This window comes from Pyrus communis, chromosome 7 (genome assembly GCF_041283825.1).
Source record: "Pyrus communis isolate YQ-2024b chromosome 7, ASM4128382v1, whole genome shotgun sequence".
Classification (NCBI taxonomy): Eukaryota; Viridiplantae; Streptophyta; class Magnoliopsida; order Rosales; family Rosaceae; genus Pyrus; species Pyrus communis.
Genome location: NC_142571.1, coordinates 39,851 through 64,466, shown reverse-complemented (window position 1 = coordinate 64,466; position 24,616 = coordinate 39,851). Strand labels below are relative to the sequence as shown.

Sequence of the window (24,616 nt, the reverse complement as noted above, 5' to 3'; positions counted from 1 at the left end):
TGCTAGCACCATGCCTGTTTCTAGTTGTCAATATAACAATTACTTATATCTTTGATTTCTTGTTTAGTGTAGTTCCTAATTACTAACTGAAAGTTTATTTATCTTTGCTGTGATCAAAGATGGTGCGGTATCATCGCCCATCTTGGACTGCAGATTTAATTTTGGGTAAATTACACAAAACTACCTCAATTATGGGTCGAACGACACTATCATACCTCATCTTTTTAAAATGACAATGTCATATCTCATCTTACGAATTTGTGACAATGTCATACCTTCCGTCAGTTTGTTTGTCAATTACTCCATTAAATAGTGACGTGGCTCAAAAAAATTAATTAAATATTAAAAACTAAAATTATAAAATCATTTAACAATTTTTTTTTACATGGGGACCCACCCCTTATCCCCCTCACCTTTCTTCTCTCATTTCATCTTCCCCCACCCCAAACCCAGATCCCACCCGCTCCCGTCTTCCCCTAACCCACCCCCCAAACTCATCACCCTCAACCTTCTTCTCCACCTGTCTCCCCCGAACTCATCACCATCACCCACCTTCCCCATTTCAGTCCCCACCCTAATTTCCCCACTTCGCTTTCCCTCGCCATGCTCAAAACCACCATCCCTCCCCTCTCTTTCCTTTTCCTCTCGTATTCTCTCTCCCTTTCTCCTTTTCAAGCTACAACAGCAGCCTCGTCGGCTTCGCCATCATCCGTAAGCTCCAAGCCTTAGACTTTGCGAACCTCGTCTTCTGCACCCACGCCGAGAACCTTTTGTCTTCGAGAACCTGATAGATTCGATCGTCGATATGTGCCTCGGCGAGCTCGCCCTTCCGCAGATTTGCTGGCACAGCTATGGGTGCGAAGGGCGAGCTCGCCGAGGCACTTGTCAACGATCGAATCGATCAGGTTCTCGGAGACAAAAGGCTCTCGGCGTGGGTGCGGAAGATGAGGTTCGCAAAGTCTAAGGCTTGGAGCTTACGGATGATGGCGGAGCATACGAGGCTGCTGTTGTAGCGTGAAAAGGAGAAAGGGAGAGAGAATACGGGAGAAAAGCGAAAAAGAGGGGAGGGATAGTGGTTCTGAGCATGACGAGGGAAAGCGAAGTGGGAAAATTAGGGTGGGGACTGAAATGGGGAAGGTGGGTGATGGTGATGAGTTCGGGGGAGGTAGGTGGGGAAGAAGGTTGAGGGTGATGAGTTTAGGGGGTGGGTTAGGGGAAGATGGGAGCGGGTGGGATCTGGGTTTGGGGTGGGGGAAGATGAAAGGAGAGAAGAAAGGTGAGGGGGATAAGGGGTGGGTCCCCATATAAAAAAAATTGTTAAATGATTTTATAATTTTAGTTTTTAATGTTTAATTCATTTTTTTAAGCCACGTCACTATTTAACGGAATAATTGACTGACAAACTGACGGAAGGTATGACATTGTCACAAATCCGTAAGATGAGGTATGACATTGTCATTTTAAAAAGATGAGATATGATAGTGTCGTTCAACTCATAGTTAAGGTAGTTTTGTGTAATTTACCCTTTAATTTTACTACAATTTTAGCTGGTGCGGTATGATCGCCCACCCTGCTCTGCATATTTAAATTTTCCTGCTGCTTAAGTGGTGCAGAATTGCCCATCTTATGCTATATTGTTTCAATGAGAGTGGTGCAGCACAATCACCCTCCTCATTAATCATGTAAATCTCGAACCTGAAATTTCAAGTGCTTGTCATTTGGCCTGAAGATCAAAATGAAAAATTTGTAAGAACCAGAAGTTCTAACACTACATTCCTCCAGAATACATATTGTTGCAAGTTCTTACACATCTCATTTTGCTTTCAGAAAATAAAATGGCGAACTTGGCAAAGCTTGATTTTGTTGCCCTCGACATTACTGGGAAGAACTACCATACCTGGTTAGTGGATGCCAAGATCCATCTGGAGGCAAGGAATCTTAGAGAAACCATTAAGGAGGAGAATAATGCATCATCTCAAGATCGGGCAAAGGCCATTATCTTTATCCATCGCCACCTTGATGAAGGACTAAAGAGCGAGTAGCTAACTGTTGAGGATCCATTAGCCCTCTGGAAAACACTGAGAAATAGATACAATCACCAGAAACAGTGATTCTTTCAAGGGCTCGTTATGAGTAGACTCACCTAAGGATCCAGGATTTCATAACAGTGGCTAAGTACAATTCTGCAATGTTCAGAATCAGCTCCCATATGAAGCTTTGTGGGGAAACCATCACTGAGAAAGGTATGCTGGAAAAGACTTTCAACACCTTTTATGCCTCCAACGTACTCCTGCAACAACAGTATAGAGAACGAGGCTTTACTAAGTACAAACAACTGATATATGTACTCCTGATGGCTGAACAAAACAATGAGCTCTTAAAGAAGAATCATCAGTCCCGACCTACTGGATCAACACCATTCCCAGAAGTGAATGCTGCTTCCCTTGAAGTGAACACCACATCCTTTCGTGGCAATAATTATAAACGAGGACGTGGCCACAAGCGAGGCCAGTGGGACGGGAAAGGCAAGAACTATGGTGTCTAGCTTCACAACTTGGTTCCAAAGCATAATTCAAGCCCGAGCTTCAAGAATGCAAATCGCTAGAAAGGCAAAGCTCAAATGAATAACACTCGTAGAAATCCTGAAAGAGTTTGCTATAGGTGTGGTGGCAATGGGTACTGGGCGCGTACATGTCGTACCCCAAAACATCTGGTGAATCTGTATCAAGCCTCCCTCAAGGAGAAAGGTGTCAAAACCAATTTTATCGACCATGCTAAACCGATGAACAAACCTGATCCAGTGTTCGATTTATCAGGGTAATTGAACACAACCCACCTAGATGTTTCAGACTTCATTGTGGAAAGAGGGAATGAAGTGTATCGGTCTGATTGAATCACTTCTGTTTGATGTACTCTTATCTGAATTTGTAGTTTAAAGCTTTCATTTCAATTCAATAAAAGTGGCATTTCAATTTCCTTTATTATGAATAAATTGTTTTGTTAACTAAGATTTCCTTACTCAGAGAGTATGGATAAAAATTATGGTTATTCTCAAAACAAGAGCAATAGTGGAGATATTTGTCTTGCAGATAGTGTAACCACGCATACAATACTTCGAGATAGAAAATATTTCTCAAGCTTAATGCTTACAAAAGTAAAGGTAACAACAATATCAGGCCAATTAGATGTAATTGAAGGCTCATGAAAAGCCCAGATCATGTTACCAAATGGAACAATATTGTCCATACAAAATGCATTGTACGCTACTCGATCTACTTGAAATTTGTTGTGTTTTAAAGACATACATTTAAATGGATAACACATTAAAACAAAAAGTGCAGAAAATGTGGAATATCTATGCATTACCTCCAATGATACCTAGAACCGTATTTTGGAGAAGTTGAGTGTTTATCGATTGGATTGTATTATAAATACATAAAGATAATTGAAGCACATACTTTCATGAACCAGAAGTTCATTAATTCAAAAGTTTATATGCTTTGGCATGATCGTCTGGGTCATCCAGGATCCACCATGATGCGTATGATCATTACCAACTTTAATGGACATCCGTTATTGAGTACACACATTACTATCTCAAATGATAACTCTTGTAAGGCTTGTTCTTAAGGGAAGTTGGTAATTAGACCTTCATTTTTGCAAAGAATTCAAGGGGATATTTGTGGGCCTATTCAACCACCTTGGGCACCATTTCGATATTTTATGGTTTTGGTTGATGCATCTACCCGATGGTCACATGTTTGCTTCTTGTCTACTCGAAATGTAGCTTTTGCGAGACTTCTTGCTCTGATAATTAAGTTGCGAGCACAGTTCCCAGATTACCTTATTAAGTCAATCCGACTTGATAACGCTGGTGAATTTACGTCTCAGACCTTTGATGATTATTGCTTGACACTGGGCATTGATGTTGAACACCCTGTTCCTTATGTCCATACTCAAAATGGTTTAGCATAAGCCTTTATCAAGCGGCTTCAATTAATAGCTCGTACTCTGCTCATGAAAACAAAATTGCCAGTCTCTACGTGGGGACATACTATCTTACATGTTGCATCATTGGTTCGATTGAGACCCATAGCCAACCACCAATACTCCTCAATACAACTCATATTTGGGTATCATCCAAATATTTCACATTTATGAGTTTTTGGTTGTGCTGTTTATGTGCCTACTGCACGGCCACAACGCACTAAAATGGGACCTCAGCGCAGACTAGGAATTTATGTGGGCTTTGATTCACCATTTATCATTAGATATTTGGAACCCTTGATAGGTGATATGTTTACAGCTCGTTTTACGGATTGTCACTTTGATGAGACAGTATTCTCGTCGATAGGGGAGAAAAAACTGTTCCAGAAGAACGGCAAGAGCTAACATGGGTTGTACCTACGTTATCTCATTTTGATCCACAAATCACTCAATGTGAAAATGAAGTGAAAATGATCGTTCATCTTCAAAATATTGCTAATCAAATGTCAGATGCATTTAATGATGCTACAAAAGTGACAAAACCACATATACCAGTTGCAAATGCACCTGCAAGAATTGATGTCCCTGCTGGACAAAATAAAGTGGCAGCGAATGATTCATCCAGTGCACGCCTAAAGCGTGGTAGACCCCCAGGTTCAAAAGATTCAGCTCCTCAAAAAAGAAAGATGAGGGCACAACTGAATCCAAATGAAATCATTCAAGAAAAGAAAATGAATGACAAATCCACAATCTGAACTTTCAGAAAAGGAAAATGCCCTTCATGAGATACATGTCCCTGAAGAGACAGAAGTACATGAAAGCAAAGAAATCTTCATAAATTATACATGTATTAACAACTTGCGGGATCGAAATGAAATAATCATCAACGATATGTTCGCATTCACAGTAGCCACTGAAATCATATTAAGTGATGATATTGAGCCCCACTCTATTGATGAATGCAAACAGAGACAAGATTGACCTAAGTGGAAAGATGTAATCCAGGCAAAATTAAATTCCTTGGAAAAGAGAAGTGTTTTTGGACCGATAGTCCAAACCCCGCCTGGTGTAAACCCTGTGGGTTATAAATGGGTATTCACAAGAAAACGCAATGAGAAAAACAAGTTTGCAAGATATAAAGCACGCTCATTGCACAAGGTTTTTCACAAAGACCTGAAATTGATTATAAAGAGACATACTCTCCTGTAATGGACGCAATTACGTTCTGTTACTTGATAAGTTTGGTGGTTTCAGAAAAACTTGACATGCGACTTATGGATGTCATCACTGCGTATCTATATGGAGAATTAGATACTGACATATATATGAAAGTCCCAGAATGACTTAAGTTGCCTGAAACAACAAACAAACCACAAGGTATGCTCTCAATCAAATTAAGGCAATCATTATATGGGCTGAAGCAATCTGGACGAATATGGTATAATCGTCTCAATGAGTATTTGATCAAAGAAGGATATAGTAACAATGTCATCTGCCCTTGTGTGTTCATTAAGAAATCAAATTCTTGATTTGCTATAGTGGCAGTATATGTCGATGATATAAACCTAGTTGGAACCCCTGAAGAGCTCAATAAAACTACAAAATATTTTAAAAGTGAATTTGAAATGAAAGACCTTGGGAAAACAAAATATTGTCTCGGCCTGCAGATCTAGCATTGTGCTAATGGAATTTTGGTCCATCAATCAACTTACATTGAAAAAATCCTGAAGCGATTTGACACGGACAAGTCTTATCCACTCAGCATGCCAATGGTCGTTCGTTCTTTGGACATTAAGAAAGATTCATTTTGTCCGAATGAAGATGATGAAATGGTCCTTGGTCCAGAAGTACCATATTTGAGTGCAATAGGTGCTTTATTGTATTTAGCACAATGTACTAGACCAGATATAACTTTTATAGTCAACTAGTTAGCAAGGTATAACTCTGCTCCAACAATTTGTCATTGGAAAGGAGTCAAAGATGTTTTACGACACCTTTGTGGGACAACAGACATGGGCCTCTTCTACTCAGAGAAATCCACAAATGACCAGATTCTTGTTGGATATGTAGATGCTGGTTTTCTCTTTGATCCGCACAAAGCCTGCTCACAAACTGGATATGTGTTCACTAATGAAGATACAACAATTTCATGGTGCTCAACAAAGCAAACATTAGTTGCTACATCTTCCAATCACTCATAAATACTTGCTTTACATGAAGCAAGTCGTGAATGTTCTTGGTTAAGATCAATGATCCATCATATCTGGAATTTATATGGTCTCCTTCAAAGACAGACACTCCAACTGTCATCCATGAAGATAATGCAGCCTGTGTTGCCCAAATGAAGGAAGGATTCATCAAGGGCGATAAGACTAAACACATATCTCCAAAGTTTTTCAATGCACATGAGCTTCAGAAGGCTAAAGTTATTGAAGTCAAACAAATTTGTTCCAATGAAAATATGTCAGACCTGTTCACCAAATCTCTACCTAAGCGCACATTCCATAAGCTAGTGCAGGGTATCGGATTACGTCGGCTTACCAATGAGCTAAATTTGAAGAATGCGAAATCAGGGGGAGATACAATTCAGGGGGAGCTTCCATAATACATGCCTGTTGTACTCTTTTTCCTTCGACTATGATTTTTCCCACTAGGTTTTTCCTATCAAGGTTTAAATGAGGCAACATAAACATGCTTAACACTATATCAACAATACATGTAAACTTGTACTCTTTTTCCTTCACTATGGTTTTTTCCCACTGAGTTTTTCCAAACAAGATTTTAACGAGACAACTAATGTTGATTTGTGAGCATCCAAAGAGGAGTGTTGTAAACAGTGGAAATGTATGCCCACATGCCAACATTAACTTTCTCACATGCCTAATAGTGTTGTTTATGTTTCATTCACTGTAAACCTACGGATGTGGCTTTATAAATCAAGCACTTTGCAGGTGATTAAGGTATAGTAACTGAAAATGAGAAAATCACTGAAAGCAATAATATCAATTTCCCTCCTCTCCTCTTTTATCTGCAATCATTTGTGTTATAGTTACAAAACAAAAACAGTGTGATATTTCGCACTCGCTTCGTTTCTGTCCTTAGCAAAGGTTATTTCTCTAAGTTTTGTCTATTTATAACATAATCATAATTTTTTTTCTTCACAAATGTCAATTTCACCCCAACTCCAGGAATAAAGCACGCAATCCAAATGCCAACCAGAAGTGCTCGGATACAACCACGACAGCCCAAAACCGCCCACAATGTACAACGTTGTCGAACACCCATATTCATTTCATACCTAGTAAATAGTCATCATAGGAGTTGCCAGTCATCTTCTTGTGCACTTCCATCTGCATCGCTCATGGGCAGAACAGAAAATGAATCATCGTTTTCTACTGCACCACTATCACCCAACGCATCACTGTGGTTAACCGGCCTGGGAAAACTATGTGTCTGAGTCACAGTAAACAGTGGAGCACCATTTGATTCATCTGCCAGCTTGGAGGCTCGAAAACAAAAATCATTAAAATCATCTGCCACCAATGAAACAATACTAAGTACATCAACTTCACTACAAGTACATAAACCAAGGTTTGCAAAAATATGAATTCAGAGCAAACCTCTGTCACGACAATAAAATCCAATCGCCAAGGATGGATCAATCAAATCAAGGGGAATGTGCCGTATAACACTGCAAATTACCAGTAGTTAGTATTAAACACACAATTCAATGAAGACAATTAGTCTGAAAGAATCTTACTTGCAGTGGTAAGATAAAGTATCAGCCTCCAAATCATCCCTTCTTATATTGATTACCTGGCACAACCAACGACAAAAAACCAGTCTGCCATGAACAATAGGACAGCTAATGTAATAATTCAAAACATTATCACAAGTATCCAACCTAAATAAGAACAAATAAGAACCCCTGTAACAAGAACATTCCAATGTAATTAATAATTATCACTCCATATGCTTCATGTGGAACCATATACCACAGCCCCTCCAAATCCCAGATAAATGTGGGGCCAACATGTGTTAGATGAAGTCATTGCAGGTAAATTTGAAATTTCATACACTGGATTATAGATGAACTGGATCTATGAGATGAGTGGAACATTTCCTACTAGTGATGCGCTGCATCACATCCAAGTGTAGTGAAAAGGGAGTGGTTATCTAAGGTGTTCCCGGAAGCACCACAGTGGCACCAATTGTGCTGAGTAGACAGAATTTAACAGACATCTTGCAGGTAAAGAGACTAGTCCAGGAAAGTAGAATATTTTTGGAGACCTGGAATACAGGGACTTTCATGGGTAAAAAGAGAATTCTAGATAGGCATGGTGTTAGGAGGCAAATCAAGCAAAAGCTTGTTTGCTAGACTCTATACCGGTGGAACAAACTCTAGAGAGACTGAGTTTATTGGACAGAAACTCCACTATACAAGAAGAGAAAAACAAAGGAACAATTTGGATAGTAGAGTTGTTTCTTACTAGGAATATCTTGAAGGGAAAATCCAATAATACTAGAAGATAAAAACTCATAGAAGACAGAAATGGCATCTGGATTAAGAGACCGGTAATATGAGGCATGAAATGGCTTATAAATCCAGTGGATAAATAACAGCTACAAGATCAACTCATAGAAATTTGACTATTACAGCTTTCCAATCAGAAAAGTCCCCAAAAAAGAACACATCATGTAGACAGCCATTACTGATGCCTGTGGTAGCCCAAAATTTGACAGTCTCACAAAGCTTTCACACCTGGAACTTAAAGACCTGCACCAGAATTTGAACAAAATCCTAAACTATACAAGTCTGCTTTAGGAATATAATATTGACATTGAAATTAACTTGTTTCATGCCAATTTAAGACTCGCATTCAAATTTGAACACCACCAATCTCTTCAGTCGCTAAAACAACCTATATACATGATAGAGACTCGAGACTTACATTGAATTTGAGCAAAACCCCAAATTGGAGAAGTGTGATCAGTCACTAAAACATCCTAATTTTATAAATTTTTATTTTGGGAACGTAATGAAGAATTGAAATTAACTTGATTCATGCTGATTTTTATACTATTTTCAATTTTCTAAGATGTGGACAGAATGCATGCAGAGTTTCAAAGCTTGAATTATTCTGCAATTCATCTTGGTTCCTATTTAATCTGCATCCCACATAAACCAATCTCTACTGCAAATTCCCTAGGTTCTTGTCTAGACACTGACAAACGAGAATCCACGTTTGCATTTTGCCCATTCACATCTTCCCTAACCGAAGCAACAATACGTTTAAGCTGTTTCCCAATCAACTCATTGAGCGGCTTCTTATTGCCCACACAACCTTTAGACAAACCCTCAACCGTAGATGAATGTGTTGCTTTGATATTACTGTACTTGAAGAAATAAAAGAAATTTGAAAGAACAGAGGATGAATAAGCTCTATTTACCAATCTGACGTAAGACAACGTATTGCCATGTTGATGCTGGCCTTCAGATAGTAAAAAGTTTAGGAAACAGAATTACACTGAGAAACAGAGAACAATAAGGAAGATAGAGACGAGAAAGTAGTTGAGATATTAAAGCACCAAATATATTGACTAATATCACACTTCATTTCACTCTTTAGCCTATTTTACTATAAGAACTTCACTTGCTCAATCTTTGTATTGCCCGACTCTTACACAACCACGGGAATTTTTCTTTTGACAGAAACTGCCTTATTGTTCAATTTGGGAAAACAGACTTGTGTTTGGACTTGGGCTTTGTTAACCAAGGTGTTGCTACTGCATCAGATATTATGCCAGAAATAGAGAACATGACCTTCAACCACGCACACTAAGGTGGTTTGCTCGATTTAGACATGTACAACAACATAAAAATGCTTGGTATATGAGTGACTATATTCAAATAGAGAATATTGGCAGAAGAGGAAGCCCAAAAGTATTGTGTGGGCGGACGGACATGAATTTGCAAACTTGAGTGAGGCAAAGTCCTCGATTGAGTGGAATACAGCAAAGGATTCTTACAGTCCACACCTCATGAGGAGCTCTAGTCACCTACACAAATTAAATCAATAATACGGATTTTCCAAGCTGATGCAATTGGCATAGAGTTTAGCAGCATTACTCTCCACAGTTAGTTCTAGAAAATCCACAATCAAAGAAAAGGACAACCATGAGTGCATTTGCAATGGGATTATGGGAGACAACTGGATGTCACCCAAATTATGACTAGCCACTAGCCTAGATGTCACCCAAAGTATGACTAGACACTAACTAGACACTAGTCTATCTTATAACCTATATGTCCTTAGTATGAGATATATTCAAAATTCATCAAGGAGTATTTGTTTCACATAAGCCATACAACTTTGCCATTTGAAACACAATTTGCTCGTTGAACAATGCAGATTTTCAGATTATTAGCTTTTATTTTGGTTGAAAAAATACAAAGATATCTGAATGAGAAGTATTTAAAAAGAAATTCCATACCGGCTGAACTTCATGGGGATCAAGGTAAAGTGCTTTTTCATCCTGCACACCAATAATGTAAGTTGATGCACCAGGTTTTCCACCCATGATGCCAAGACTTTGGGGAAAGGTAAATGTCGCCCGCAACGATGGAATGTACCTGATTATAATTTTTATTTTATTTTATCAGAAACAATATTTTATTAAAGAGCTTATAATCACAAAACAAAAATTAGTGAACCAAAGGTCCACCAACAAAATGGTACAACCCTTGGAAAAAAGAAAGAAAAATAAAATCCATCATAAACCTCTTACTTTGTAATACAACTCTAAACTATCCTAAAGCAGCACCTGATAATCAATTAATGGTCCCATTTAAGTAACATAAATGGTCTAAAATTTAGATGTCTGGAGTCATGAATTTCACTAATTTTATCATTCTCCATGTCATCTAGGCTCCAAGTTAACTTTATGGTTCGGTGAGACATATAAGCTTACAGTTTTGGGAAAGGACTTCCTAAATTCTTAATCTAACAACGTAAGAAAAAGGAAACAACAAAAGCTAAATAACACTAACTCAAATATCTAGACAACAAATAAAATGACCAAATATTCCCACGTCAGCAACTCAGCATATACCAATCATAATCATCCGTATACTATAAATAAAAGAAACACCTGGGGTTGACTTTTTCAAGTCCAAGAACCAAAGGAACCAATAAAAGAATAGGAGTCCAATCAACTTGGCCTCTTGAGAACTCCAAACAGTGTCTAGAAGCATCTTCAATGCAGACTACTGGGGCTCCACCTCGCTCCCCATCTTCGTCCCCGGAAACAATATAAACAGCCATTGGAAGTGGCTGATCATCAAGGTCAGTTACTTCTCTCCTACATCGTACTAGAGTCTCCCAAGTGCGGCACATGGCATATGGGCCAACCCATGATCCGGCAGCGAGGTCATAAGCCTTTCCAGCCTGAAGAAGATTGTGGATGGAGAAAGTTGATGTTTCGGAATCACCGAAATGATACAAGATCTCAATATATGCTTCATCTAAAGGCTGCATAACAGAGGTATAAAAAAACATGTATGACTAATCAGATTCCTGAATGTGATTTAAGAAAATATATGTAAAGGGGTAAGATGTGAGCTGCAAACATTTTAAGGCAAAACTATATCACAGAAAAAACAATCCTACCTCACCCAACTTACCTTGTGCAAGGGCCTTCTCCAAGATCTTCCCAATCTATGGAAAAGCAACGCCTGTAAAAATATACTCTAGTCATTCACTACTTTTTATTTTTTTTAAGAAGAAGAAACAAAATATTATTGCATATCACAACAAAATTACAAAAAAAGTGGACAAGATGTCCACAAAATAAAAAATAAAGCCACACAGAAAATCAAGAAGCACAATCCCCCTATAAGTAAAGCATCTATGAAGACACCAAAAAGTTATCTAATTGCAAAGACCGAAGCCATGATCAAGAAACCTTAACAATAACATTCACACATGTACCAGTTATTAACCACGTAAGAATGCAAGAACCCAAAATGGATAAAACACTGTACCATACCTGGGCTACAAGCATCTGACTACTCCGAAGCATGCAACCCCAATTTACATCACTAGTGTACTTTGAATCTCCAATAGCCTCAAATCCTAGAAATAAATATATACATGTTGATTTTTATCCACAAACTCATAATTGCTAAAGTTTAAAATGGTGTTTGCAAGCCAAACCTTTACGATATGTCATCAAAATTTTTGATGAGAAATCCTGTTCAAATGCTCCTAATCCATTATTAATAGGTGCATCTCCGGAGGAATCATCTTGTGAGACCTTATAGCACACACCAAGAAGCCATATGTCACTAGCAGAAGAAATTCCAGTCCTGCTGGATCCAAGTACACGCTCGTGAATTCTCCTCATAGATCCACTAGTCACAGCTTTCCTCACAGCTGCTGTCCATCCATTGTTTCTAGAGTGACTTTCCTTCTTTTCAGTAATTGATGACTCACTATGTGTTTCGAAGATTGAGAAAGCGGACGCAAAGAAGTTTGTCCACAGGGATGCCTTATTGTGCTTACTGTCCCTAGATCCTGAATCTGAACAAGCAGACGATGAACCTCTATCTGTTGAATCTGTTGAACTTTTAGAAGAATATTTCGACGCAACAGCCGTCTCACAAAAACCCTTCATCAGCTAGTCATGAAGCATCATATAATGCTATACTTGCTCACACAAGCAACCTGAGTTTTAAGCATCCATCTCAGTCCAGTGGTAAAAGAAGCAGCAAGTTCCAAAGAAAACCAAAATGAATAAATAAAGAAGCGTGTTTATGGCAAGTTATGTGTAACAATATTATTCAAGAACTAAGGCGGAATTTTTCAATCCTCAAATTGAAGTATTCAATTGTAGGCAAGAATGTCAAAGAATCCATCCATATAGCCCAGGAAAAAGACACAGAGGAAGCAAACAAGTAAAATTAATTTGCAATTAATCATGCAAACCAGCAATTGATCAATCGAGATTAAGGAAACAACAAAGGATGGAATTGCCGACTAGTCAATCAATTTCTCAACCCCAAATCATTACATAAGATTAAAAACATATTTGCATACTTGCATGCATACATTAGCTCGAAATGACACGAAAACCGTCTCCAACCAAGGGCTAGGCCAAAGGGCTTGTGGGCCCGGTGGGGCCAAAACCACTAAATCAGGCCAGCGGGCTGGCCATCTCCAGCCAGCCAGCCCGATGCAGCCAATCTGAACTGTTTCATGAACTCAAGCTCAAACAAGCAGAAAATTCAATCGAAAAATCGAGCCAGCCAATCTTAACAAACCATCAAATTGAAATCACACTGTAGTTTACAAAATTAGGCGTTTTTTATGATATCACAAATCTTATCTATGCTTCAATTTAAATATAGAGAAGGATAGATTTCTAAATTTACAAGAAAAGCACAGAAATTTGGGAGATTCAAGAGAAACCCATTAAATTGGAGCACAAACATGCATAAATAATCAAATTTATTACAGATGAAAATCGAAACATCGGTTTGAGAAAAGGAAAAGAGAGACGGACCACAAGATTTGGGGTGTACCAGTTCCTCTGGAGATGACGATTGAAAAGAAGAGCTAAAATCTTCCACCAGCGATTTGTTTGACAACTCAGGGATGAACAGAAGTTACTATAAAGGTCAAGGGTTTGTTCAAGGGTGCGGGTTGCCGGGTCGGAACGTCAATCTAAATCCCGATCCACTCTTTCACAAACTGGGTTGGGCTAGTCATCAAGGTCGGGTTCTATCGGGTCGTAAATAGGAAGTTCAAAACGGAATCAAGTTCAACTTTGCTCACATTTTTTTTTTGGACGAATTTTTTATTTTTTGAAAAAAGAAAATCTTTACTCGGTTGGAGATGGCCTTAACTTCCCAATATCCAAAAAGCGAGAGGGTGACTGCAAAAGATGTAATGGAGTGCATTGGCTGATTTTATTTTTTTTATTTTTTATTCTTTCTTTTATCCTTATCATTAAATAAAATTATTATATAATTTTTGGTTAAAATTTAGAGTTTTGAAACCCTTTTCCTTAGTTTTTTTTTTATTTTTTTTATTTGATGATTCAACATGGCATATAACGTCGTTTTTTCTTTGTATTTTCTTAGTTTATTCATGGTTTTATTTTCTTGTCAAATTGTGTTAATGATATAAGATGTTGATGTGGTTTAACCGTGACCATTTAAATAAGAGGAGAGAGAAAGGAAGGGAAAAAAAAGGGGAGAAAATCCTACTCCTTATTGTATAGAACTCAAGAGCTTAGCTTATGATGAATTCGGAATCAAACTCAATTTTTCACCTCACTATGAATGTCTTATTGCATGAAATTTTTAACATCATGTCCATTTAAATCATTATAAACATCCATTGAAGTCTTACATCAAAATTTATCAAACAGTGTGACACGGTTTTATTTAGTCTCAACACTACTAAAAATACAATTTACCGAACACTTCTCTTTTACTTATTATTCTAAAATCACAGTATAACCCATTGCTACAAAAATGGCTTAAAAAACACCAAATTCGCCTGAAGACATATATATATATATATATATATATATATATATAGGATAAATTCATGGTATATGACCGTTGAATTAAACGTTTAGAGTTTCGAGAGTTCGATCAGCTAAAACTCCTCTTTTTTATAGAACCATATTCCTCCATTTTCTTCACTCCAAATGAGTGTCTTAGTAGTCTTGGATTTGTCTAATTTTTTGCAAGGATGATGCATGAATGATGTTCTAAAAGATAAAAGGTTTGAGTTGTTAAAATTACATTATGTAGTGGGCCCCACAAAAACGTGTATAAAAATTGTGTAAAAGAAGTGGTGTCACGGATCTGCCCCCATAAGTTATTTATTTGTAGTTAAGAAAATGGACGAATATAATTCTACGAAATAACTCTAAATCCTTAATCCAACGGTCATATGATTTAAGATTTAGATGATTTTTTGTAGACATGATCTTTGAGAAATACTTAAGAGATAGATCATTGAAATACATTAAAAAGTTGGCCCTACAAAAACATGTGACAAAACTTGTGTAAAAAAAATTGGTGTTACAGATCCCCACAAAAAAGAGATAAAGACTATGTAGGGCCCTCGACATTGAATTTCAACTATCTGAACTGTGTATTTTTTTATGTGCAACATATCATCCTTGAAAGGAAACATTCACTCCATTATCACTTAGTACTATGGTCTAGTCGTATTCCTCTTAATTTAAGTGCAGACTCTTAGGTTTGAATTTCGAGAATGGTGAGTCTGCAACCAATTTATTCTCCCACCATCTCGATGTAAATATATCATTATATAAATAAAAACATTTACCCCGTTGAAAAGATTGAGATATGGCGTTGTGATCGAAGAAATTGATCAACACAATATTATAAGAACGAAGATATTGTAGCAATGATCATTCAACAAAAAATTTGTGACCAATAGTTCCTTAACTTATCAAAACGTGCAGTTATGGTCTTTTTCGTTAACTTCGTTAGAACTTCAATCAAAATGAGCCACATGCCATGCATATGAGACTAAATCAAGATGCAAATATGGAAAACAAAATGAGAAAAATTGTAACAATGGTCCTTCAATTTTAATACAATTGGAGAAATAGTCGCTCAAGTTTAATCCAATTGGAGAAATGGTCTCTTAACTTTAACTCAATTATTGCAATAGTCATTCCAACGTGACTCATTTTGACAGAGTTGAATAAAAGTATCATAGTTGCACGATTGGATGAGTTAAAGGATCAATGATTATAGATTTTTAGTTGAGTGACCATCGCTCTGATTGAGTTAAAATTGAAAGACCATTGCTACAATTTTCTTTATAACAAATATTGAAATGGCTTTTTAGCCAAAATGGTCTCTGAGATTTGCATAACTCCTCATTTTGGTCCTTGGGATTTGAAATCGGTAGAATTGATCCCTGAATTTATCAACCATCAATCATTTTGGTCATTCTCTAAAATATCTCTATTGAATAAGGATAAAATGACAAAAATACCCTCAAATTTTGTCAAATCATTTGTCCTATTGTTTATTAAATTGATGATATTTTTTGTCATTTTGAATCTTACTTAACATAATTTTTCACCAAATGACCAAAATGATTAATGGTGGACAATCTCAGGATCACTTCTATTGATTTCAAATCTCAAGGACCAAAATGAGAAGTTATGCAAATTTCAGGGACCATTTTGGTTCAAAAAAAACTTACTGAAATTTATGAATCAAATAGGTAATTTGGATTTGACAATCCCGTTCACCTGGAACGCAAAGTCCAGGGAAATCTTGGTCAACAGCCTTGGATAAAAATCCAAGGGTGGAGAAATAAAAGCGTTTTTGTTTTAATATTTTTTTTACTTAAAACAGTTATACTCTCTTTCCTCAACGCATCTCTCTCCACGTCTGTCTCTCAATGCCATCGCTAGATTCGAGCTGTTGATGACCATTGCCGCCACATTCAACAAGCTCCGTTGTTAACATAGCTAGATTTGGATAGCAGTAAATAAAGAAATCTTGGACACGACGTTCGTCTTCTCCGTCAATCACCATCGCTTGTCGGTCTCCTTCATTCGTCATTCTTTGTTGGTTGTCGTTCATCGATTTTCGACAGGGCAAAGATGTGAGGAAAGAGAGAAAAAATGAAGGTAATATTGAATGGCTTATTTTTCTGCAGCGTTGGATTAGATTCAACGATGGTTGACCAAGCTTTTCCCGATAGTTTGATGTAATAGTAGCAGGGAAAGGATCCTCGGCGGATCATTGTTGTAGGAATTTCGTGATCGTGATCGTTCATTGTACAATCAGTTTTTGTTAAGCACTATTTATTTTTAATTTTGAAATGATTTCTAATTCCATGATATACGATAAACGGTCATAATCACAAGATTTCTATGATTTATAGGAAAATGATCCAGCTATAATCATTTTCCGTAGTAGTAGTAGAGTCACATGTCAAAAGTTGAATAAAAAAAAAAGTAAATAGAAAAAGGTAAGTGGGAAATGTAGGTAGCATTTCTCTTATCATAAATAAAAAAGTAAATTGTAGTAATAGTCTCTCAACTATAATTAAATTAGAACAATAGTCTCTCAACTAAAAATTCATTAAAATGTGTAGTTATGGTCCTTTTTGTCAACTTCGTTAGCATTTTGTCAAAATAAATTATGTTGAAAGAGCCATTGCTACAATTAGAGTCTCTCAACTCATCAAAACATGTAGTTATGATCTTTTTTGTCAACTTCGTCAGAATTTTGTCAAAATGAGTTATGTTAAAAAAATCATTGCTACAATTGAGTTAAAATTAAGAGACCATTGCTCCACTTAAGTTAAAATTGACAAACCATTTCTCTAGTTGAGTTAAAGTTGAGGGACCAATGACAATGAATTTTTAGTTAAGAGATCATAACTGCAAGTTTTGATGAGTCAAGAGACTAATGGTAATGGATTTTTAGTTGAGGGATCATTGCTCCAATTGAGTTAAAGTTAATAAACCATTGCCATAATTTACTCTAAATAAAAAGGCTAGCTAAAAACTTTGGGATTGATAATAATTTAAAGTCATAAGAATCATAATTTTTTTTCTTCGCAAATGTCCAATTCACCCCAACTCCAGGAATAAAGCACGCAATCCAAATGCCAACCAAAAGTGCTCGGATACAACCACGACAGCCCAAAATCACCCACAATGTACAACGTTGTCGAACACCCATATTCATTTCATACCCAGTAAATAGTCATCATAGGAGTTGCCAGTCATCTTCTTGTGCACTTCCATCTGCATCGCTCATGGGCAGAACAGAAAATGAATCATCGTTTTCTACTGCACCATCACCCAACGCATCACTGTGGTTAACCGGCCTGGGAAAACTATGTGTCTGAGTCACAGTAAACAGTGGAGCACCATTTGATTCATCTGCCAGCTTGGAGGCTCGAAAACAAAAATCATTAAGATCATCTGCCAGCCATGAAACAATACTAAGTACATCAACTTAACTAAAAGTACATAAACCAACGTTTGCAAAAATACGAATTCAGCAGAGTGACCAGCAAACCTCTGTCACGACAATAAAATCCAATCGCCAAGGATGGATCAATCAATTCAAGGGGAATGTGCCGTATAACACTGCAAATTACCAGTAGTTAGTATTAAACACCCAATTCAATGAAGACAGGTAGTCTTAAAGAATCTTACTTGCAGTGGTAGGATAAAGTATCAGCCTCCAAATCATCCCTTCTGATATTGATTACCTGGCACAACCAACGACAAAAAACCAGTCTGCCATGAACAATAGGACAGCTAATGTAATAATTCAAAACATTATCACAAGTATCCAACCTAAATAAGAACAAATAAAAACCCCTGTAACAAGAACATTCCAATGTAATTAATAATTATCACTCCATATGCTTCATGTGGTACCATATACCACAGCCAGTCCAAATCCCAGATAAATGTGGGGCCAACATGTGTTAGATGAAGTCATTGCAGATAGTAGTGAGCGAGAAAAGTGGGGGAACTTGAAACTGTTAAGTACATTTTACCTATTATATTTCCATCACTTTACAGTCTATTATTCAACTCATTTAATGTCAAAAGGGTAAATTTGAAATTTCATACACTGGATTATAGACGAACTGGATCTATGAGATGAGTGGAACATTTCCTACTAGTGATGCGCTGCATCACATCCAAGTGTAGTGAAAAAGAGGGAGTGGTTGTCTAAGGTGTTCCCGGAAGCACCACAGTGGCACCAATTGTGTTGTGTAGACATAGAATTTAACAGACATCTTGCAGGTAAAGAGACTAGTCCAGGAAAGTAGAATATTTTTGAAGACCTGGAATACAGGAACTTTCACGGGTAAAAAGAGAATTCTAGATAGGCATGGTGTTAGGAGGCAAATCAAGCAAAAGCTTGTTTGCTAGACTCTATACCGGTGAAACAAACTCTAGATAGACTGAGTTTATTGGACAGAAACTTCAACATACAACAAGAGAAAAAGAAAGGAACAATTTGGATGGTAGAGTTGTTTCTTCTTAGGAATAACTTGAAGGGAATATTCCAATAATACTAGAAGATAAAAACTCATATAAGACAGAAATGGCATCTGAATTAAGAGAACAATAATATGAGGCATGAAATGGCTTATAAATCCCGTAGGATAAATAACAGCTACAAGATCAACTCGTAGAAATTAGACTATTGCAGCTTTCCAATCACAAAAGTCCCCAAGAAAGAACACATCATGTAGACAGCCATTACTGATGCCTGTAGTAGCCCAAAATCTGACAGTCTCCCAAAGCTTTCACACCTGGAACTTAAAGACCTACACTAGAATTTGAACAAAATCCTAAACCATACGAGTCTACTTTAGGAATATAATATTGACATTGAAATTAACTTGTTTCATGCCGATTTAAGACTCGTATTCAAATTTGAACACCACCCTAATCTCTTCAGTCACTAAAACAACCTATATACATGATAGACACTTGAGTCTTACATTGAATTTGGGCAAAACCCCTAATTGGAGAAGTCTGATCAGTCACTAAAACATCCTAATTTTATAAATTTTTATTTTGGGAACATAATGAAGAATTGAAATTAACTTGATTCATGCTGATTTTTATACTATTTTCAATTTTCTAAGATGCGGACAGAATGCATGCAGAGTTTCAAAGCTTGAATTATTCTGCAATTCATCTTGGTTCCTATTTAATCTGCATCCCACATAAACCATTCTCTACCGCAAATTCCCTAGGTTCTTGTCTAGACACTGACGAACGAGAATCCACGTTTGCATTTTGCCCATTCGCATCTTCCCTAACCGAAGCAACAATATGTTTAAGCTGTTTCCCAATCAACTCATTGAGCGCCTTCTTATTGCCCACACAACCTTTAGACAAACCCTCAACCGTAGATGAATGTCTTGCTTTGATATTACTGTACTTGAAGAAAAAAAACACATTTGAAAGAACGGAGGATGAATAAGCTCTATTTACCAATCTGTTGTAAGACAACATATGCCATGTTGATGCTGGCCTTCAGCTAGTAAAAAGTTTAGGAAACAGAATTACACTGAGAAACAGAGAACAATTTGGGAAAACAGACTTGTGTTTGGACTTGGGCTTTCTTAACCAAGGTGTTGCTACTGCATCAGATATTATGCCAGATAATAGAGAACATGATCTTCAACCAAGCACACTAAGGTGGTTTGCTCGATTTAGACATGTACAACAACATAAAAATGCTTGGTATACGAGTGACTTTATTCAAATAGAGAATATTGGCAGAAGAGGAAGCCCAAAAGTATTGTGTGGGCGGACGGACATGAATTTGCAAACTTGAGTGAGGCGATAGTCCTCGATTGAGTGGAATACAACAAAGGATTCATACAGTCCACACCTCATGAGGAGCTCTAGTCACCTACACAAATTGAATCAATAATACAGATTTTCCAAGCTGATGCAATTGCCATAGAGTTTAGCAGCATTACTCTCCACAGTTAGTTCTAGAAAATCCACAATCAAAGAAAACGACAACCATGAGTGCATTTGGAATGGGAGACAACTGGATGTCACCCAAATTATGACTAGACACTAGTCCATCCTAACCTATACGTCTTTAGTATGAGATTTATTCAAAATTCATCAGAGTATTTGTTTCACATAAGCCATACAACTTCTTTGCCATTTGAAGGACAATTTGCTCGTTGAACAATGCAGATTTTCAGATTATTAGCTTTTATTTTGGTTGAAAACATACAAAGATATCTGAATGAGAAGTATTTAAAAAGAAATTCCATACCGGCTGAACTTCATGGGGATCAAGGTAAAGTGCTTTTTCATCCTGCACACCAATAATGTAAGTTGATGCACCAGGTTTTCCACCCATGATGCCAAGACTTTGGGGAAAGGTGAATGTCGCCCGCAACGATGGAATGTACCTGATTATAATTTTTATTTTATTTTATCAGAAACAATATTTTATTAAAGAGCTTATAATCACAAAACAAAAATTAGTGAACCAAAGGTCCACCAACAAAATGGTACAACCCTTAGGAAAAAGAATGAAAAATAAAATCCATCATAAACCTCTTACTTTGTAATACAACTCTAAACTATCCTAAAGCAGCACCTGATAATCAATTAATGATCCCATTTAAGTAACATAAATGGTCTAAAATTTAGATGTTTGGAGTTATGAATTTCACTAATTTTATAATTCCCTATGTCATCTAGGCTCCAAGTTAACTTTATGGTTCGGTGAGACATTTAAGCTTACAGTTTTGGGAAAGGACTTCCTAAATTCTTAATCTAACAACGTAAGAAAAAGGAAACAACAAAAGCTAAATAACACTAACTCAAATTGCTAGACAACAAATAAAATGACCAAATATCTCCCGCGTCAGCAACTCAGCATATATCAATCATAATCATCCGTATACTATAAATAAAAGAAGCACCTGGGGTTGACTTTTTCAAGTCCAAGAACCAAAGGAACCAATAAAAGAATAGGCGTCCAATCAACTTGGCCTCTTGAGAACTCCAAACAGTGTCTAGAAGCATCTTCAATGCAGACTACTGGGGCTCCACCTCGCTCCCCATCTTCGTCCCCGGAAACAATATAAACAGCCATTGGAAGTGGCTGATCATCAAGGTCAGTTACTTCTCTCCTACATCGTACTAGAGTCTCCCAAGTGCGGCACATGGCATATGGGCCAACCCATGATCCGGCAGCGAGTTCATAAGCCTTTCCAGCCTGAAGAAGATTGTGGATGGAGAAAGTTGATGTTTCGGAATCACCAAAATGATACAAGATCTCAATATATGCTTCATCTAAAGGCTGCATAACAGAGGTATAAAAAAACATGTATGACCAATCAGATTCCTGAATGTGATTTAAGAAAATATATGTAAAGGGGTAAGATGTGAACTGCAAATATTTTAAGGCAAAACTATATCACAGAAAAAACAATCCTACCTCACCCAACTTTACCTTGTGCAAGGGCCTTCTCCAAGATCTTCCCAATCTATGGAAAAGCATCGCCTGTAAAAATATACTCTAGTCATTCACTACTTTTTTTTTTTTTTTTAAGAAGAAGAAGAAACAAAATATTATTGCATATGACAACAAAATTACAAAAAAAGTGGACAAGATGTCCACAAAATAAAAAATAAAGGCACACAAAAAATCAGCAAGCACAATCCCCCTATAAGTAAAGCATCTATGAAGACACCAAAAAGTTATCTAATTGCAAGGACCGAAGCCATGATCAAGAAACCTTAACAATAACATTCACACATGTACCAGTTATTAACCACATAAGAATGCAAGAACCCAAAATGGATAAAACACTGTACCATACCTGGGCTACAAGCATCTGACTACTCCGAAGCATGCAACCCCAATTTACATCACTAGTGTACTTTGAATCTCCAATAGCCTCAAATCCTAGAAATAAATATGTACATGTTGATTTTTATCCACAAAGTCATAAGTGCTAAAGTTAAAAATGGTGTTTGCAAGCCAAACCTTTACGATATGTCATCAAAATTCTTGATGAGAAATCCTGTTCAAATGCTCCTAATCCATTATCAATAGGTGCATCTCCAGAGGAATCATCTTGTGAGACCTTATAGCACACACCAAGAAGCCATATGTCACTAGCAGAAGAAATTCCAGTCCTTCTGGATCCAAGTACACGCTCGTGAATTCTCCTCATAGATCCAATAGTCACAGCTTTCCTCACAGCTGCTGTCCATCCATTGTTTCTAGAGTGACTTTCCTTCTTTTCAGTAATTGATGACTCACTATGTGTTTCGAAGATTGAGAAAGCAGACGCAAAGAAGTTTGACCACAGGGATGCCTTATCGTGCTTACTGTCCCTAGATCCTGAATCTGAACAAGCAGACGATGAACCTCTATCTGTTGAATCTGTTGAACTTTTAGAAGAACATTTCGACGCAACAGCCGTCTCACAAAAACCCTTCATCAGCTAGTCATGAAGCATCATATAATGCTAAACTTGCTCGCACAAGCAACCTGAGTTTTAAGCATCCATCTCAGTCCAGCGGTAAAAGAAGCAGCAAGTTCCAAAGAAAACCAAAATGAATAAATAAAGAAGCGTGTTTACGGCAAGTTATGTGTAATAATATTATTCAAGAACTAAGGCGGAATTTTTCAATCCTCAAATTGAAGTATTCAATTGTAGGCGAGAATGTCAAAGAATCCATCAATATAGCCTAGGAAAAAGACACAGAGGAAGCAAGCAAGTATAATTAATTTGCAATTAATCATGCAAACCAGTAATTGATCAATCGAGATTAAGGAAACAACAAAGGATGGAATTGCCGACCAATCAATCAATTTCTCAACCTCAAATCAATAGGTAAGATTAAAAACATACGTACTTGCATGCATACATTAGCTCGAAATTAGCTCGAAATGACACAAAAACTGTCTCCAACCAAGGGCTAGGCCAAAGGGCTTGTAGGTCCCACCGGGCCAAAACCACCAAATCAGGCCAGCGTGCTGGCCATCTCCAGCCAGCCACCCAGCCCGATGCAGCCAATCTGAACTGTTTCATGAACTCAAGCTCAAACAAGTGGAAAATTCAATCGAAAAATCGAGCCAGCCAATCTTAACAAACCATCCAATTGAAATCACACTGTAGTTTACAAAATTAGGCGGTTTTTTATGACATCACAATTCTAATCTATGCTTCAATTTAAATACAGAGAAGGATAGATTTCTAAATTTACAAGAAAAGAACAAAAATTTGGGACATTCAAGAGAAACCCATTAAATTGGAGCATAAATACAGCTTAAATTCAAAAAAATACGAACATGCATAAATAATTAAATTTATTAAAGATGAAAATCGAAACAATGGTTTGAGAAAAGGAAAAGAGAGACGGACCAGAAGATTTGGGGTGTCTCTGAGGAAACTTGATGCGAGGTATCCTCTTCATCGCCTGGGCTCCACCCATCTCTCTCTCTCTCTTCTGTAGCACCAGTTCCTCCGGAGATGACGATTGGCTAAAATCTTCCACCAGCGATTTGTTTGACAACTAAGGGTGAACAGTGATGGGTATACCGTTTATTCAATTACTGGTAAATGGTTATGCAGGCACAAGTATAACCATTTACCGGTTCAAATGTTTTTGAACCTGTTTACCTTTTTTTTTTTTTTACCCATTTACCCCTTTTTCACTCATTTACATGTTTTTTTTTAACAACTTGAAAATTACCAAAAGAAAAGTTGTCTTAATTTTCATTTTCTGACAATTAAACACTATTATAGGTACATTTTAGCATACATTTCCCTATTTTAATCATTTAAATCCTCATACAGTTCCAATGATTGAAATAATAGTTCATTAACGATATTTTTCTGCTACATCCAAACAAGTCTTTAATTATAAATCATATGATTACAAAGTAAATTAAAATAGGGAAATGGGTAATAACAGTCTTTAATTGAAATAATAGGGTTTTTATTTTTTTAATTTTACATATATTAAATTAAATAGGTAAATGGATACCCGTTATAACCGCGGATTTTACCCATAACCGATG

At 37.0% G+C, this 24,616-nt stretch overlaps 2 protein-coding genes across 7 annotated transcripts; both read right to left on the bottom strand.

The window, feature by feature from the left end:
• Positions 1-6,975: 6,975 nt before the first annotated feature.
• Positions 6,976-13,927, bottom strand: LOC137733642 (cysteine protease ATG4). 2 transcript variants are annotated; one of them, XM_068472780.2, is made up of 9 exons: positions 13,571-13,927; positions 12,204-12,713; positions 12,037-12,122; positions 11,672-11,722; positions 11,140-11,519; positions 10,483-10,621; positions 7,748-7,803; positions 7,608-7,678; positions 6,976-7,520 (listed from the first exon to the last, which is right to left on the bottom strand). In XM_068472780.2, exons 2-9 carry the CDS (start codon positions 12,661-12,663, stop codon positions 7,300-7,302), a joined length of 1,464 nt encoding a protein of 487 aa, XP_068328881.1. In that variant the 5' UTR covers positions 12,664-12,713; positions 13,571-13,927; the 3' UTR covers positions 6,976-7,299. The 2 variants fall into 2 exon arrangements, with proteins under 2 accessions (XP_068328881.1, XP_088553341.1); XM_088697215.1 differs by having other exon boundaries at positions 13,552-13,866.
• Positions 13,928-17,559: 3,632 nt separating this feature from the next.
• Positions 17,560-24,100, bottom strand: LOC137734055 (cysteine protease ATG4). 5 transcript variants are annotated; one of them, XM_068473310.2, is made up of 9 exons: positions 23,958-24,100; positions 22,571-23,080; positions 22,404-22,489; positions 22,019-22,084; positions 21,501-21,880; positions 20,843-20,981; positions 18,229-18,284; positions 18,089-18,159; positions 17,560-17,991 (listed from the first exon to the last, which is right to left on the bottom strand). In XM_068473310.2, exons 2-9 carry the CDS (start codon positions 23,028-23,030, stop codon positions 17,774-17,776), a joined length of 1,476 nt encoding a protein of 491 aa, XP_068329411.2. In that variant the 5' UTR covers positions 23,031-23,080; positions 23,958-24,100; the 3' UTR covers positions 17,560-17,773. The 5 variants fall into 5 exon arrangements, with proteins under 5 accessions (XP_068329411.2, XP_088553340.1, XP_068329415.2 ...); XM_088697214.1 differs by having other exon boundaries at positions 21,501-21,796; XM_068473314.2 differs by having other exon boundaries at positions 22,034-22,084.
• Positions 24,101-24,616: the final 516 nt, after the last annotated feature.

Coding starts and splice junctions, on each gene's coding strand:
- LOC137733642 (XM_068472780.2), bottom strand. CDS start 12,663: ATGAAGGGTTTTTGTGAGACGGCTGTTGCGTCGAAATATTCTTCTAAA. Junction 10,622..11,139: donor CTTGAAAAAGTCAACCCCAG/GTGTTTCTTTTA, acceptor AATTATAATCAG/GTACATTCCATCGTTGCGGG. Junction 7,804..10,482: donor ATCCCCATGAAGTTCAGCCG/GTATGGAATTTC, acceptor TGGTTGTGCCAG/GTAATCAATATAAGAAGGGA.
- LOC137734055 (XM_068473310.2), bottom strand. CDS start 23,030: ATGAAGGGTTTTTGTGAGACGGCTGTTGCGTCGAAATGTTCTTCTAAA. Junction 18,285..20,842: donor ATCCCCATGAAGTTCAGCCG/GTATGGAATTTC, acceptor TGGTTGTGCCAG/GTAATCAATATCAGAAGGGA. Junction 17,992..18,088: donor ATTTTATTGTCGTGACAGAG/GTTTGCTGGTCA, acceptor CATGGCTGGCAG/ATGATCTTAATGATTTTTGT.